This window comes from Candida theae (assembly GCF_024610275.1).
Source record: "Candida theae strain CBS 12239 chromosome Unknown scaffold10, whole genome shotgun sequence".
Taxonomy (NCBI): domain Eukaryota; kingdom Fungi; phylum Ascomycota; class Pichiomycetes; order Serinales; family Debaryomycetaceae; genus Lodderomyces; species Lodderomyces theae.
Window position 1 is genome coordinate 35,933 of NW_026261365.1, and position 15,994 is coordinate 51,926.

Consider the following 15,994-nt stretch of genomic DNA (forward strand, 5'->3'; position numbering starts at 1 on the left):
AAATAAATATATAAATATGGTAACCAAAGTACATAGTATTGTTAATTTATTCTCTCCCTTTTAACATTTGGATTCAAATCTGACTCAGCCAATCTCTTCTTGTCATTGAAACAAGCTACATGTACAATTCTTCTTGGGTTCTTTTCGCCTGGTGGCTTCAAACAATCATACCAAACCCATTCACCAATCTCATCATTATATTTTGCTTTCACTTGTTCACGACAGATTAGGCATCGATTGTTCATATTGGTGTCGTTTTCGGGCACAATGGCGTACTGAGTTTCGGTTGACGCAGAAATGTCAGCACTCTGGTCTGCAGTGCTACTAGAAGATACCTGTTCAGAAGCTCCAATCTCGCTCAACTTCACCCATTCAAAGTCATCAACATACCAGTTTCTCGATTGTATGTTTCCTCCCTTTACTGTCAATTTCTTATTCATTCTGAAATGCCAATCCAAGTGCAGACGCTTGGTTTCTGCTCCCTCGTGATCATTGGCAAACCTTTTCCCACAAATCGAACATTTTGACGGTTTAGCTTCATATAGTAAATTTATTGTGCTTGTGGATAGCTTGTTATTACTGATAAAATGTTGCAAGTTCCCATCTGACGTCTTCTCAGTTACACTCATCAACTCAACAAATTTTTGTTTGTCATACTCTGACCTTTGAATCGAGCTGCTCTGTAGTAACAAATCTTCCAAGCTTGCTTCTGCTTGTTCCTGATCAACAGAATACTTCGTTTCGGGAAACACTAGTGTATACACCGGCTTTGACCCTGGTATTGGCTCTTGATCTTTTTTCACCAATCCAGATAAAATCAAATCGTTGAATATTTTAAATGCCGGGTTCACTTGTGAAAATGGTGTTGTAGCACGTGGGGTAGTTGCTGTTGTTGCTGGAGATGCTTGTGACTGGATGTTTACTATATGTGACTTTATTGCTTCCAACTCGGCTGGTTTCATCTCTTGTCTAGTCAACATTGCTCTTAAGCTATTCAAAGCTTTAAATCTATCAGATATCTTTGAGTCCATACTATTTGTTCGAAGCTGGTTTTGAAATACAGGTATTAGTTTGTCGATGTCGTTTATTAGAGATTGTTGTAAAGAAACTGTTGGTTTAGGCGGCAAATTTACCGACTTTGTAGTTTCCTCCTTGGGGTATCCGGCTTTCTTCAAAAACTGGCCGATTTTATTCAACTGCTCTTCAGGATATACGGGCTCGCCTGTACTTTTAAGTGGCACAGTCTTCCAAAGGTCATACATCTTGACCAATTTTCCTCGTACAAAATCATTATTCAATTGAAAAATGTGGGTAAAAATGTCGTAAATGTCATCACCAACGAGAATGTTGTAAGGGTTGCCCACAACTTTGCAAATATCGTCCAATACGTATAAAGTGTACAATTTCTGTTCAGGAATGACTCGGTAGATTCTAGCTGTAAGTAAATCGATTATTTGGTCCGCCACCTCAGGGTGCTGCTTGGCTAATTGAGTCAACTGGCTGATAATCAATCCATTATTTATCGTTAGCTCTGATAGTTTTTCCTTGAATTCAACAATAACATCTGCCATAGCTGTGTAAAGATGGGGTGTGGCTAGGTGAGACGTTTAGTTGATAAGAAGGAGGAATTCTACTACAGCGATGATTTTTTTTTTTTGGTCGTTTTCTCTCTTTTGCGTTTAAGGTCAGTTTTATTGTTTTACAGATTGAAAAGAAATACGATTGCACCAAATTCCCTTCAACAACGTGGTTTTGGTGGTCTCGGGCCCTTTTGAAAACTGAACTGACCTCTAAGCTATTGGGTACATTCACAACGCTGTATCAAGCCGACTAAGTTCTTTTTAGTTCACAAGTATTGGATGTACTATCGAGACTACGAGAATACAGTGAAAGGTAAATCATCAATCAGCTTACCAGAAAATGCTCTTAGTGTAATACTCTCTAGTATCAGTGTGAAATGAGTCTTGCTCAGAGACCTGAGCCCTTAAGACTATGTACAATTTCCACCCTTTTCAAATTGTTTAAAAAAAAATAAAAAAGAAAAAAGAAAAAAGAAAATTAACCGCGGTGTAAAAGTGAGTCAAAATGTCAAACGCTCTGTGAAGAGAAAGAAAAAAAAATAAAAAAAAATAAAAAAACAAATTCAATTGGAGTCTAAAAATTTTCCACAAGATAAGAAAGTCCCCATTCCAGCTGAGTCCACAAAGTATGTCTCCAACAGCTCACTCGTCGTCAGATAAAAAGCAATCTGGTATTGCCAGAGTCTTGGGATCTGCTACCGCAGGTATAGCAGAAATTGGTGTATTCCACCCAGTGGACACCATCTCCAAAAGATTGATGTCCAACCATGGTAGAGTCACTTCAGCACACCAATTGAACACTATTATCTTCAGAGACGCTGCATCCCAACCTTTGTTCAAGAGACTCTTTACCTTGTTCCCAGGTTTGGGATATGCTGCTTGTTACAAGATCTTGCAAAGGGTGTACAAGTATGGTGGTCAACCATTTGCCAATGAGTTTTTGACCAAGAACTTTAAAGACAATTTTGATTCTGCATTTGGACCCAAGACCGGTAAGGCTTTGATGAGTGCGACTGCTGGTTCCTTGATTGGAATTGGTGAAGTTGTATTGTTGCCATTGGATGTCTTGAAAATCAAGCGTCAAACAAACCCAGAGTCATTCAAAGGTAGGGGGTTCCTTAAGATCTTGCTGGATGAAGGATTCGGATTGTATAGAGGTTGGGGATGGACCATGGCTAGAAACGCACCAGGTTCCTTTGCCTTGTTTGGAGGTAACTCATTTGCTAAAGAGTATATTTTCGGATTGAAAGATTATAGTCAAGCTACATGGACACAGAATTTTATCACTTCCATCTTTGGGGCTAGTGCGTCGTTGATTGTGAGTGCTCCTTTGGATGTCATCAAGACTAGAATTCAAAATAGAAATTTTGACAATCCAGAAAAGGGGTTCACTATTTTGAAAAACATGTTCAAGAATGAAGGTATTACTGCATTCTTCAAAGGGTTGACACCTAAATTGTTGACTACTGGCCCAAAATTGGTGTTTTCCTTTGCCATGGCTCAATCATTGATTCCTGCATTTGATAAGTTGTTGAGTAAGTAAAACATAGAGTAAGATGACCCATGTACATAGATGATAGATTTTGGAATGTCGTAAAATGTGTAATCAAGACATTGACTTTTAGTGTCACGAGAAAAGAGAAAAAAAAAAAAAAGTTTGTTGTTCTAGAACAGCGCACGCCCCCCGCCCATTACTCCTTTAAAGACTGAAACTACCACACACATCAGATATCTGATATCTGATATACACACACACACACACACCACATAACCTCACTGCTTCTTTACTTTTTGAGAATACATATTCACCACGAAACCTATAATGAAGCTCATACTATGGGCTTTACACCTCATTAAGATAAACATCATACAAATAATAGTTCACAATTCCCGCAACCCATCGATAAGTTTACAATATATTGATAGTTCTATCTTTAACAAGGCTAGTCGGTGTGCTCCCGCTGAACCCGTGAATGGTAGTGGTGCCTACGCAGAGAGGTATTATTGGAGCAACAACGTCACCGATATTCCAGATGAGGAGTTTATATAAGTTTGTATAGAGAGCACAATTAATAAATGGGTGTGTAATTTTATATGTAACCCAGCAATACTGATTGATATGGAATTCGTTGTAGCAATTCCTCGTAGACATCCACCTTTTTCAACTGTGTATATTCTCGCATCCATCGAGGACGTGTCATTATCTCATCTAGATCGCTCACCGATGTCTTTCCGTCAACCAAACATAATCTGAAAACAGATTCACTCAATTTCTTTTCTCGATCAATCTTCTCAATAGCTCGTTCTCTCAATCCACCTGACGAATTGGCAATATTCATACTTGATTTGAGCAAGGTCTTGCAATTTTGAAGCAAAGCTGACTCGTTTCTCACACTGGGTTCGTAATATTTAACCAGTGCCATTTGTAAACTCAAGTCTGCTCGAGCAATCATGATGTCACATAATTGAATAATTGTCGAGCCAATTCCTTGTTCCACCCCCAGTGGTAGTTTTCTTTTGGCATTCAATTGGTCCTGTGTCAATCCTTGAGCTTTTTTAAGTAAGCTATTCTGCTGTGAAAGCATTCTCCAGTACCATTCTTTGTCAATTCTGTTTGAATTGTTTATGGTATACAATGTTTGGTCGTTTCTTTCCATCACAGTTTGGACATTATCAACGCTAGTCAAATACTTTTCAGGAATTTCATCGGGAACTTCACTTACAAAGAATCTTTCCCAGGACTCTAATATCCTGGACCCATCATTGTCTTGTAGACTGATGATGCTTTGTTTGGCAATTTTGAGCTCATTTACTTGAGAAGCAGTAATATTTTCCAACATTTCATTCTTGAATTCAGATTGTTCACTGTATTTTAAAATGAGTTCGCTAGCAACTTGATCTAGCGAATCAATGAATGGTGCTACAGTTTGAGCAACAACACTCACAGCTTCACCTCCTTCCGAAAGATTCTCATATGTCGTTTGAACCAACCTGTATGACAACATTACAGTTTCAAAAATGTCGACCGGTTGTGTAACTTCAATAGACTCAAATTCCTCTTGCTCTTGGTCCATGGCGGGTGGGCTGGAACCACTTGCAAATGATACATTTGATTCGGTGTTTGAAGATGCCAAGTCACAAACAAACGACTCTAACGCATTCACTTGTTGTGGTATCAACTCTACCAATATTTCTTCCCCTGACCTATACTTTGAGCATAATTCATCAAGTGGAACATTGTAGTCACTATCTATCATATCATCCAACATTTCCACATAGACAGTTGCCGTATTGTAAAGCAAATCTTGATTTCTACCGCAAATTTCCAACGCCTTCAAATGCACGTCCAATATTTCCGATATTGATTTAACAACAGAATTGGCACCATGTATATCTCCCATATCAGTCAAATCACGTATTACTAACCCATTGGAAGATTTTTCTAAAAGGTACACTTGTAAAAGAAGTCGAGCTGCATTGTAAAAAGCGTCCAGATTCTCGGTACTCCAATTCAACTCAAGCGATTTCGTATAAGCATCGTAGGACTTTTGGTAGAACCTTAGTGCTTTAGACACATCAGATCCAAGCCATCTATCTCCACTCTCTTCAGCTAAGGAACCTTCCTCTAAAAAGTCATTGTACGTGACTGGATCTTGCGGTGTAGCTGTTTTTTGATCTTTGGTCTGCTTGAGTATCTTTTCTGGTGAATTGTTAGTAGATGATTTACAGCCGGTCTTTCAATCCAATTGTATACTTACTTTTCATGGTATATGCAACTGCCTCTGTAAGCAAGTGCTATGGGTCTGCCCAACGAAGAAAACGCTTACGAAGAGATGCGAAAAGAATCATGGAGAGAGCAATATGCAGGATTATATCTGTAGTAGTAAATCTAGGGTAGTACTCTTCACAACAAACATACTTCTAACTACAAGGTAACTCGAGGTCCTCGAAGCTTAAACTAGTGCGTGCTAATATTCCTTACTTGCAATGGGAAGTTGTACTACAGATGGACACGTATTAGTTGGAATGAAGAGAAAAGTTTTTGGAAATATTATACTGTGCACCCAATCAGTTTTCATATGCAGCACGCGTTAAATTTAATTTGAACAAGATATTTTTGACATTTGGACATACGTGTGACCATATAGAGAGAAAAAGGGTTCCTTTACAAGCCACACAACTTCAGCCCCTGCTTCCTCAACTGCAATTCGTCCACCATGGCGAAGCAACGTGAGTTTCCGTCCAAAGGAGGTTCCAAACTGACTGAATTCCGCCTGACTGACCCCTTATCTGAACTTCCCGATATCAAAACAATTGCAAACGTCAAACATCGTTACGATATACCCGTCATCATATTCCACAACCATCCCAGATCAGACACGGTGCTTTTCAGCGATCTATCACAAATCAAACAACGCACCCGGGTCAAAGAGAATAAAACTGTATTTGTCACTGGTTTGCCTGAGTGCAAGCTTGACACGAAGGTGTTTCGCAAGGATGAATTGTTTACGGCGAAAATGCACCGGAATTTCCCGCAATATATGCTGATTTTCGACAACACGGTCAAATTGGAGTCCTTGGACTTTGCGATAGCTCGATGTAATATGGACGTGTACAAATTCAACAACAAGTGTTATGATGGGTATGGGAATTATTTTCGAGTTGTTTACAAAAAGAATTTATTTGATGTTATGAATGATCTTGAACGAGAATTTATCAATTTTCTTGATAGGTTGAAGAAGTGTGTCAGTAGTGAGTTTTATCGTAAGCTTGATTTGAAATTTGGGTTTACTGAGTTTGTTATGACGCACGGTATTTTGGATGAGGATATTGATAATATTTCGCAGAATCCTAATTTTTTGGAAAGTCAACCTCCGTTAGATGGAGACACTGATGATGATGATGATGATGATGATGATATAGCTGCTGACTTGAGTGATGGCTTAGATAGCTTGGAGGATGTACGTGTTGCTGTGGAAGTCGCTCGAAATTTGAGTGCTGGTGTTAATAGTGTAATTGGTGGTAATTCAGAGAGAGGGGCGGTTTTGACTCAAACTTACGCAGCTCGCTCTACTGGTGATGGTGCTGTTACCAATTCAATGAATGATGGTGACAATGCAAGAACTGGTACTGGTGCTAGTATCGGCACCCCAACTCTCATTGCAAACACAATGGATTCCAGCTTCACGGCAAAACCACCTAGTGATTCAATACGCAAAGTATCAGTTGCAGGTGGCATCGTTGTCGAGTCGCAAATCCCAGAATCTGATGACGAATACTCACAAGACGAAGACATAGATTTAAACTTTGAGACTGCGCCCACTGGAGATTCGCAAATGCACCAAGTATCTCTATCTCAAGACATAGAGGCTGATAGAGTTCAAAATGGGGGTGCACATAACGCCCCCATGCCAATTAATAGGCAACTACAACCACATAATTCAGTTAAAGTACGTCATTTTGCAACCATTGCCGACTTGAGCAAAGCGTGCACGAGTAACATGCCCGATGACTCTAGGACAATCTATGTGATTGATGCAGTACGGTGTTTTACGATGGTGCCGAATGCTCCATTGGTGATCTCTCCTTCAAGTAAGGAAGCCATGGGGTTTGCACTGTTCAAACTATACCTCAGTGATGCTTCTGGTGAAAATACTTTGCAAACTGAATTTCTGCATCAAGAGTTGTGTCGATTCCTAGACATATCTTTGTCACTGGAAACCCCAATCGACGCGATAACATTACAAAGAGTGAAGCAACAATTTACCAAACTCATAAAACAAAGTGGGACCAAGAGGGTAAAATTGAAGAGAAAGACAAAAGCTCTTAATCGTGGGTTGAAGGTGAAAACCTGGTGTATAGAATCTTCATTGGCAGAGTTGATCCAATAGACAGAGACATAAAACTTACAAATTAATAATCTACAATTTTTCCAATCCGTGAAGGTTCTCCTCTTTTTTACAGTAAGCTTCCTTATTTCCTCATTTATTGTTTATGGTTTGGTTTTGGTTGCTAATATACAGATTAATTCAAACTCTCAAAAGTGAAAACATCAATAAAACTTAAATGTAACCAATCTTGTTAGCAATATCCAAAGCATCATGGTCAGCAGTCAATCTCAAGTAAGCCTTCTTAGTTCCATTTGGTCTAATCAAAGTGTTTACGTAATCGACATCGACATCATACAATTCCTTAACAGCTTGTTTGATTTGGTGCTTGTTGGCCTTAATGTCAACTTGGAAAACCAAAGTGTTTGAATCTTCAACCTTCTTCATGGCGGTTTCAGTGGCGATAGGAGAAACAATAACTTTGTAAGCGTCCAATCTATTGTAGTGTGGTACTGATTTTCTTTGGTATTTTGGTTGTCTGGCCAATTTCAAGGTTTTTGGCAATCTGAAAGTGGTGGAGGTTCTTACCTTGACGGCTTTTTTACCATTGACACCTTTCAAAGCAGCCTTCTTGGCGGCGGTAGCTCCTTTAGTAGTTGCTAAAGAAAAAAGATGAGTTAGTAAAACTTGATCAGGGAATCGTGTGACTAGACTGTGTTGGTTGAGTGGTATTGACAGGAGAGGGGATGCCCCACCCCCATATGGATTGAAGATAAAGCATTGAATCGAGCTCTTAAACGACTAGTGGTGTACATCACTTCGTTGCTTGCACTTTCTATGGAATTTGGTAGGGTTATTTGAAGCACCTCATAGGGTGCATTGCAAATGAAATATCAGTGCTCCTCCCCCATTGCTCTTCCTGTCTTGATGTGACGCACTCCCCTCTGCACTGTTGCATGGACACTCCTGTCTAATCACTCCACAAGTCTAGTAATAATGGCTATTATTGATGAATGCTAAACATACAACCCATTGCTAATGATTATGATGATATGTGTTTGAATGGAAAAAGCCAAAAAAATTTCACTGCTTCTCTCTCTAGTACTCAAAAAATCTTTTTTTTTTTCTTCCTCTTCTGTACTCAGTTTGTTATTGCGTGTAGCACTTGGTTATACTTAGTAGAAATCTTTTGTGTAAGAAAAAAATCTCAATAGATAGTAGAGCTACCCGACACAGGTAGTGTAAAGTAGACAAAACGTGCACGTGTAAATATATCATATTAGGGCTGTACACACCAAATCATTTTACAAACCAAATCTGTTCTGAATCCATCATTGTCATCAACTTACCCCATTCAACGCTAGTACAATATACCACGATATCTATATACATGTGAAAGCTATTTGGTCTTCACGAACGTTGTTACAAATGCAATTATAATCCATTTACCAAAATGAAAACGGCATTGAACCTCAAAGAGAAGGTAACAATTACCATTCCTCTTCTTCCCACTGTTTACAAACGACGTAATTTCTTTGGTCTATTACCACCAAATCTAATAACAGTAGCATCACTTATTCTCACAATATTATTCTTCAAATAGGACCCCTCCTTACCGAGTAATGCAGCTTGGAAAGCTTCTCTTCCCTTTCCAAAATTCTTTAAAATCAACTCGACCTTATCATTAGGACCAATATAGTTTCTTTCTTGAATAGTCTTGAACATCTTGGCAGCAACTTGGAAACCGGCTTCGTATTCTTGTCTTTGAGATTTCCTGAAACCTAATTGACCTGCAGTAACTGAGTATTTGACCTTGTGAGGTAATTGCAAGTAATAGAGTACTTTTTCATTGTATGACAAGTCTGGATTGTTTTCCATGAAATTCAAGTCTTCAACAACTGCAACCAATGTGCATCTTGTGTTGTGTCTATTGAACGTTGAATAAAGTTTCCAATACACAATCTTTTCATTTATCTTGGCTTGTTTAGAAGTTGAAGTTGTATGAGAAGGACCAGTTTTGGCACTATGCGAGCCTTCTATGTTGTCTTCGATAACTTTGCTAAGTCCCGATAAGGGTGAGGTGGTCGGCGTGCTAGATGTAGTAGTAGTAGTAGTAGTAGTAGTAGCAGCAGCAGCAGCAGCAGCAGTGGTAGTAGTGGTGGTGGTGGCTGGTTGGGTTTGATGTATCGTTTGGGAATTGTATATTGATCTGGTAGGAGAAACCGCCAACAGTTGAGTTATCCTCAATCCAGTTCTAGGCTGTTTGCAAAGTCCGCTCAAGTACTGCCTAAACATGGTAGGTTTCAAAGTGGATATCGATGCTTTTTGAATAGTTTGCACGGCTCAGGATTTCCAATGATCCTCGAGGTGTTCTGAGAGCGAAGCCAATGAAAAATTGTTTTGATCTGTTTTGAGAATGCGCTACCATTTAAGCTCTATGAATACAACGGTTTTGCAACAATTTCTCCAACAGCACGTATGTGATTATTGAAACAGCCAAAACTTCTGCTCGAGCTGTACTACAGAAGATTCTGTTGTTAGCTTCAGCTCCAAAAGAAAAGGAGTAGCAACCATAATCAAGAGATGTTTTTGTTTTATTGGACTTTTCGTCAAATAATCCTCTCATGCATCGTAGTGTTTCGTTAATTGCTCTTAATGTGTAAGTTATGATATCTAAACCATCTATTGGTATTAACATTTTCAAGCTTGCTACAAAGTATTGTAAAGCTTTTCCAGTCGTAGGATCGGTATGAGTTAGCATAACAAATAAAAAAAAAATACAGGTATATTTTGCAATCAAATCAGTGCAAATAATAGATATAATTTGTAATCTTCAAAAGGCAGATACGGCCTACAGATTTGAATAACATGGTTTACTAGTCAAGTAAGGAGAGTAAGCATTGATTTGGGTCCATTTTGCTATTTAACTACCACCGCATAGAGGTAGAAGGTATTTTGTGCTGTGTGTTGTAGTGTCGTGTTTTTGCGTATACCAATTAGGGTATGCATTGACGACATACAAAATAATGACACACACAACGCACAACATATGCTTTTTTAGAGTTAGTAGTACTACTTACCACTGCAACCTAGTTTTTATTCCGGTTGATACAATTGCTCTTCTTTTCAGTCGTTGCCACTATCCACTAACTCTGTGTTTTTGTATTAGATACCTTTAGTAATAGAGAGGCGTTGCACTGTCATACAGAGAGAGAGAGAGAAAGAGAAACAGACAGACAAGAGTGATAACGAAACAATCAACAATCAACAATCAACAGACAGTTTTTTTTTTCTTTTTGGACACGCACCTTTTTACTCACACTCAATCATACACACACACAAACACACAGCCAACAGCCAACAATCAACAGCTAACAACCAACAATCCAACAGCATACTACCATCAAACGCGTATTTCTTCACCCAAAACAATCACCCCATACCTATTCACACGCAATGGCACAACCGGCAGGAGTACTCAAGGAGTATACGTTACCCCAAGTGGTTAACAACAAAACATCAACGTCAAGCAAAATGACCATTCGCGAATACAAGAAAATAGGTGAGGGAGCTTTCGGAACCGTTGTTGAAGCTGTGTTACGATACGCTGACAATAGTTCATCATCAACAACAACAACAACAACAACGTCATCATCACCACACGAAACAGCGGCAAATGGAACCACCCTCTCTTCCACCAACGAATCATTCGCGTCCAATGGAAATAATCACCACAAAGATAATGGCAACAATAACGGATGGTTGGGCCCTTTCGCAATAAAGCGCGTGCCAGCACAAACTGAATACAAATCAAGGGAGTTGGAAATATTACGTGTTGTACATCACCCCAATATTGTCAGTTTGCGATTCTTTTTCGACAAGAGAAGTTCAGCAGATGATAAGGTGTATCAGAACTTGGTTATGGAGTGTTTGCCATCTACTTTACAACTGGAAATCAAATTCTATCGACAATCCAAATACACAATTCCCTATCCTCACATGAAGGCGTACACTTTCCAACTAGCACGAGCAATGTTGTATTTGCATGGGTTGGGTGTAAGCCATCGGGACATAAAACCATCGAATATCCTAGTCGATCCAAATACAATTCAACTAAAGATTTGTGATTTTGGTTCAGCCAAAAAGTTGGAACCTAACCAACCTTCAGTCAGTTATATATGTTCAAGATATTATCGGGCACCAGAATTAATCGTGGGATGTTCTTTATACACGACAAAAATAGATATATGGGGTTTGGGATGTGTCATTGCCGAGATGTTTCTTGGTAAACCCATATTCCAGGGGCATTCACCTGAAACGCAATTGAAGGAGATTGCCAAATTGTTGGGTCCGCCACCAAATACGTTTTTCTTCAAAAGTAATCCACAGTATAGGGGAAATATGTACACAACTCGAATGTTTAGTTGTACTGTTGAAGAACGATTTAAACAGATTTTTAGCAACTCACCTCCAGATGCCATTGACTTATTGATGAAGATTTTGGTGTATGATCCGGAACAACGGGCTAGTCCAAGAAAAGTTTTGGTGCATTCTTTTTTCCAAGAATTAAAGAGTCCTGAGTTTAAGGTTTATCCTAGAGGTGCATCTGCGCCAATTGTTTTGGATTTGTTCAATTTTAGTGATTTTGAGTTGGAGTTGTTGGGTCCGTACAAGAGTGAACTTTTATGAGAATAAGAAGAGCAAGAAGTTTAGAGAGAGAGAGAGAGAGAGAGAGCAAAGAGACATATTAGGGCAGATAATACAAGCAGATGGGTGGATAATCACACGGACGCGCATAAAGAGGGAGAGGGTAAGATCTGCTAAATTTCCAAGCAACAAAACATGCCCATCTGATAGGACCCAGCTCTACTTCCAGTTGAGTCCCTCCATTCTGCATCCTTTCTTCGCGACGCGAGTGTATGTAGTTTCACATTTTATAGATCTTTCAGTTATACAAATTACAAATATATCCCTCGGCAAAGTTACCTGATAGTTGATAAGTATACCTTTTCCTTTAGCTACAAAGCTAAACTATAACTATACTCATCCTCGATATTCTGTGACAACCACAACACAATACAACTCAACATTACACAACCATTACAAACAATATTTGACACCCCCATGCCCAAAGTAGGAAATGAATAATGTTTCATCAAATACTTCAAGATGAAAACCATAAAACTTCCAGCTAATCCACCAGCAAGCAAACTAAACCCCAAAAATAAGATGGTTCTAGCCGCCCACACATAATTGGTGCCATCATCAAACACGCCCGCTCCACCTCCTCCACTCTGATCATTATTCATCAAGTTACTCTTTTCAATTGAGTTGACAATCAACATACCCAACGACGAGCATATGAATGGTATCCAATCGACGAAAGTGACGTGCACGTCTGAAGCATTAACCGTTTTGGAATAGATGGCCGAGTCAATCAATGACCAAAACCCAATGGCAAATAGTCCACCCGACAAGTAGATTCCAAATGCTCTTAATTTTGCAGATTTGGGCAATCTGAGGTTACCGAGACTAAATCGGAATAGGTTGTTTGAGTGATTCTCCATTGTTGTGTAAACCCCCAAAATTCTGTGTCTCTGTTGTAGAGTTGGTAGGAGATGTTGGGTTTTCTAACGTTGTTGCGCTTATTCTTTTTTTGCGATACATCATAATAAAACAACAAAACATCCAACATCCAACATCCAACATCCAACTTAATTCAACATCCAACTTAATTCAACGGAGAGCAATATCGACAGTCTATTGCACAATGGGTATGGCACTAGATCCACAACTCGATAATGCTGACTCTGATCTTTACGTCTTAAAAACAACAATCAAAGAGCCCCATCCCATCACATCAATCCGAATCTCCCCCAATGGCTCATTAATAGCATTAGCGACTAGAAATAAAATCAAATTATACAACTTACAGGGCCAATTTAGAGGCGAGCTACTAGGTCATACAAAGGGAATATCCGATATAAGGTTTTCACCAATAAACTCCTCCGTACTTGCATCCTGCTCCGATGACTTAACTATTCGACTTTGGTCCATACACAATCCATCCTTGTCAAGTACATCGCAATCATCTACAAAGTGTATAAAAATATTCAAAAAACACACCTATCACATCACAACCATCCGCTTTAACTCCAAGGGCAATTTACTAATCAGTGGCTCAGCTGATGAAACGATCACCATATGGGATGTAATCACGGGGAAAATCTTGACTACATTGGCCGCCCACTCCGATCCCATATCAAGCTTGACACTAACCCCAGACAACTCAATCATAATCAGTGCCTCCTACGATGGATTGATACGATTGTTTGATTTGGAAACTTATCAATGTCTAAAAACTCTAACTACGAGCACGTCACATGGGACGGCCACTAGTTCACTTTCAACTGCTGATTTGCAGAACTTCCCCGTGGCTAATGTCGAGCAGTCGCCTAATGGTAAGTACATATTGAGTACAAGTTTGGACGGCGTTGTTCGGTTGTGGGATTATATGCTGAACAAAGTTGTAAAGACGTTTGTGGGGCCGGGTGAGAAACCGGTTTGTGAAAAGTATAGTTGCGAACTGAGGTTTATTGTTATTGGCAGTGGCGGCGACGGGGTTGGGTCTGGTTCTGGTGCTGGAGCTGGAGAGAACGGTCTGAATTGTATTGTAAGTGGTAGTGATTTAAGTGGTGTCTTGTGCTGGGACATTAAGCTGAAGGATTTGGTGTGGCAGTACAAACAAGACACGAATACAAGTGATAGTGTAGATGATGCTGCTGAAAATAATGCTATTTTAACTCTTGATACGTTTGAAATGGGAAAGTTACTTGTCACTGGCGGTCTTAATGGAGTAGCGAATGTATTTGAGTTGAATGCAAATTGGAAACGAAAATAAACACAAAACAAAAACACAAACACACACACACACACACATATCATTACACCCTTGTCTTGTTCAACCACGACTCCAAAAGACTCTGTTCTATTTCATCAAACTTGTTGAAATGCAATCTACTCCTCAGTGCTGTTCTTGTTGCAGTTCCTGCCAACGTTGTGGTTGATGTTGATTGTGCTGACGTTGCTGACGTTGCGGTTGTCGGCACACCGGATGAAGCGAGTTCATCCCCCCTCCTTGCTGGTATGTGTGGCAAGACCAACTTTCCTATCGAGTTATTCTTTTCCTTGGATAATTCCTTGTATAAATATTTCAAGTACTGAAATAGAATAATCTTGTCGTTACTTTCGGTTATGAGTGTAGTCATGTCTGTTTTGAGGTTGACAAATGTTTTCAACTGGTCATCCAGTAGCCCGCACTTTGAGTCGATTTTACTCACAACCTTGGTGTGTATTTTATCGAAATGTGACTTTGTCTCGGCATAAACATCCCTTTGCGGAGATTCTCGCAAAGTCTCACTATCGTTATCGCTACAGCTCAAGGAGCTAATATCGAAATGTACTTCAGGTATCTGCTTCTCCCCATATTTGTCAACATTATCATTCCATTTCACTTGGTTACGCTGCATCTCAGTCTCAATGTAATACGATTTAGGTTTAAAACTTGCATTTTGCTGGTTCCATAATTGTTTCCTAGTGATCAATCTCTTAACCAGTTTGGCACCATCATCAATTTTCCCACAAACAAACCCATGCTTTAACAACTTGGAAACATCATATCTAGCTTTCGTATTTTCAATAAAGCAACAGCTTAGGAAATCTTTAAACTCCCTCGACGCGTCCAACAGATCCAATTCGACAAGTTTGGTGAAATCGCCATTGGTTCGACATTGTGAGATCAATCTCAAAGCTCTCATTGGAGCAATATGGTTTTGCAATGGTGGTTTCCCCGTCAACATCTCATAAGCGCAACATCCCAACGACCAGATATCCGCTTTGAAGCCATGTCCAGATTCCGAATTCAAAATCACTTCCGGAGCCATCCAGTATGGCGTCCCCACTGTGGTATTGCGCTTGGAAAAATTCGAACTCAATTGTGTGCTAACTCCAAAATCAGTCAATTTGATTTGTCCTCGTTTGTTAACCAAGATATTTTGACTTTTCAAATCTCGATGGATCTTTCCTTGATTATGTAGGTACTTCAATGCCAATAGTACTTCTCTCACAATATATGCAATGGTTGGTTCGTCGGTTATGGTGCCTGGAGTCAACAACTCAAAGATGGATCCACCATCAACGTATTCCATAACGACCCAGAGTTTGTAGTTCTTGACAAATGATCCGTAGTAGGCGGTGATTTGCGGTGAGTTGCATTCACTTAGGATCTGGATCTCTTTGTTTATTTCAATCAAGTCTGTTGTGTCTTGTTCAAGATCAATTTGTTTGATTGCAACTTCTTGCGAGTTGGATTTGATTATGCCGCGGTATACAACGCCGAATCCACCTCGACCGATCTCTTCGTAAACTTCAACGTCATCGCTTGAGTTAAGTCTCATAGGTGAAATATATGAAGGATGATGGCGTTGATCACGTACCGTAGTTGTTTGACGTGTTGTGTGCTTTGTTATTGATTGCGAAAAAAAAAATACAAAAAAAAAAACAAAACAAAATACAAAAAAAACAAAA

The 15,994-nt window shown here is 39.4% G+C and overlaps 10 protein-coding genes across 10 annotated transcripts; 4 read left to right on the forward strand and 6 right to left on the reverse strand. All coding sequences in view use genetic code 12, as the record gives it.

Moving 5' to 3' along the window:
• Positions 1 to 41: 41 nt before the first annotated feature.
• On the reverse strand, positions 42 to 1,571 carry KGF57_000938 (uncharacterized protein; the record flags this gene model as incomplete). The annotated part of the gene is made up of 1 exon (XM_051755459.1): positions 42 to 1,571. One exon carries the CDS (start codon positions 1,569 to 1,571, stop codon positions 42 to 44), a length of 1,530 nt encoding a protein of 509 aa, XP_051610453.1.
• Positions 1,572 to 2,208: 637 nt separating this feature from the next.
• Positions 2,209 to 3,123, forward strand: YHM1 (Yhm1p; the record flags this gene model as incomplete). Its single annotated transcript, XM_051755460.1, has 1 exon — positions 2,209 to 3,123. The coding sequence occupies one exon, from the start codon at positions 2,209 to 2,211 to the stop codon at positions 3,121 to 3,123; it is 915 nt and encodes a 304-aa protein (XP_051610454.1).
• Positions 3,124 to 3,670: 547 nt separating this feature from the next.
• KGF57_000940 (uncharacterized protein) lies at positions 3,671 to 5,345 on the reverse strand (the record flags this gene model as incomplete). The annotated part of the gene is made up of 2 exons (XM_051755462.1): positions 3,671 to 5,244; positions 5,339 to 5,345. 2 exons carry the CDS (start codon positions 5,343 to 5,345, stop codon positions 3,671 to 3,673), a joined length of 1,581 nt encoding a protein of 526 aa, XP_051610455.1.
• A 452-nt stretch (positions 5,346 to 5,797) lies between these two features.
• Positions 5,798 to 7,471, forward strand: KGF57_000941 (uncharacterized protein; the record flags this gene model as incomplete). Its single annotated transcript, XM_051755463.1, has 1 exon — positions 5,798 to 7,471. One exon carries the CDS (start codon positions 5,798 to 5,800, stop codon positions 7,469 to 7,471), a length of 1,674 nt encoding a protein of 557 aa, XP_051610456.1.
• A 171-nt stretch (positions 7,472 to 7,642) lies between these two features.
• On the reverse strand, positions 7,643 to 8,441 carry RPL25 (60S ribosomal protein uL23; the record flags this gene model as incomplete). Its single annotated transcript, XM_051755464.1, has 2 exons — positions 7,643 to 8,067; positions 8,435 to 8,441. The coding sequence occupies 2 exons, from the start codon at positions 8,439 to 8,441 to the stop codon at positions 7,643 to 7,645; spliced, it is 432 nt and encodes a 143-aa protein (XP_051610457.1).
• A 482-nt stretch (positions 8,442 to 8,923) lies between these two features.
• On the reverse strand, positions 8,924 to 10,106 carry KGF57_000943 (mitochondrial 37S ribosomal protein YmS18; the record flags this gene model as incomplete). The annotated part of the gene is made up of 2 exons (XM_051755465.1): positions 8,924 to 9,750; positions 9,854 to 10,106. The coding sequence occupies 2 exons, from the start codon at positions 10,104 to 10,106 to the stop codon at positions 8,924 to 8,926; spliced, it is 1,080 nt and encodes a 359-aa protein (XP_051610458.1).
• Positions 10,107 to 10,864: 758 nt separating this feature from the next.
• Positions 10,865 to 12,097, forward strand: KGF57_000944 (serine/threonine/tyrosine protein kinase; the record flags this gene model as incomplete). The annotated part of the gene is made up of 1 exon (XM_051755466.1): positions 10,865 to 12,097. One exon carries the CDS (start codon positions 10,865 to 10,867, stop codon positions 12,095 to 12,097), a length of 1,233 nt encoding a protein of 410 aa, XP_051610459.1.
• A 329-nt stretch (positions 12,098 to 12,426) lies between these two features.
• On the reverse strand, positions 12,427 to 12,975 carry KGF57_000945 (uncharacterized protein; the record flags this gene model as incomplete). Its single annotated transcript, XM_051755467.1, has 1 exon — positions 12,427 to 12,975. The coding sequence occupies one exon, from the start codon at positions 12,973 to 12,975 to the stop codon at positions 12,427 to 12,429; it is 549 nt and encodes a 182-aa protein (XP_051610460.1).
• Positions 12,976 to 13,178: 203 nt separating this feature from the next.
• On the forward strand, positions 13,179 to 14,309 carry SWD3 (Swd3p; the record flags this gene model as incomplete). The annotated part of the gene is made up of 1 exon (XM_051755468.1): positions 13,179 to 14,309. One exon carries the CDS (start codon positions 13,179 to 13,181, stop codon positions 14,307 to 14,309), a length of 1,131 nt encoding a protein of 376 aa, XP_051610461.1.
• Positions 14,310 to 14,352: 43 nt separating this feature from the next.
• KGF57_000947 (uncharacterized protein) lies at positions 14,353 to 15,864 on the reverse strand (the record flags this gene model as incomplete). The annotated part of the gene is made up of 1 exon (XM_051755469.1): positions 14,353 to 15,864. One exon carries the CDS (start codon positions 15,862 to 15,864, stop codon positions 14,353 to 14,355), a length of 1,512 nt encoding a protein of 503 aa, XP_051610462.1.
• Positions 15,865 to 15,994: the final 130 nt, after the last annotated feature.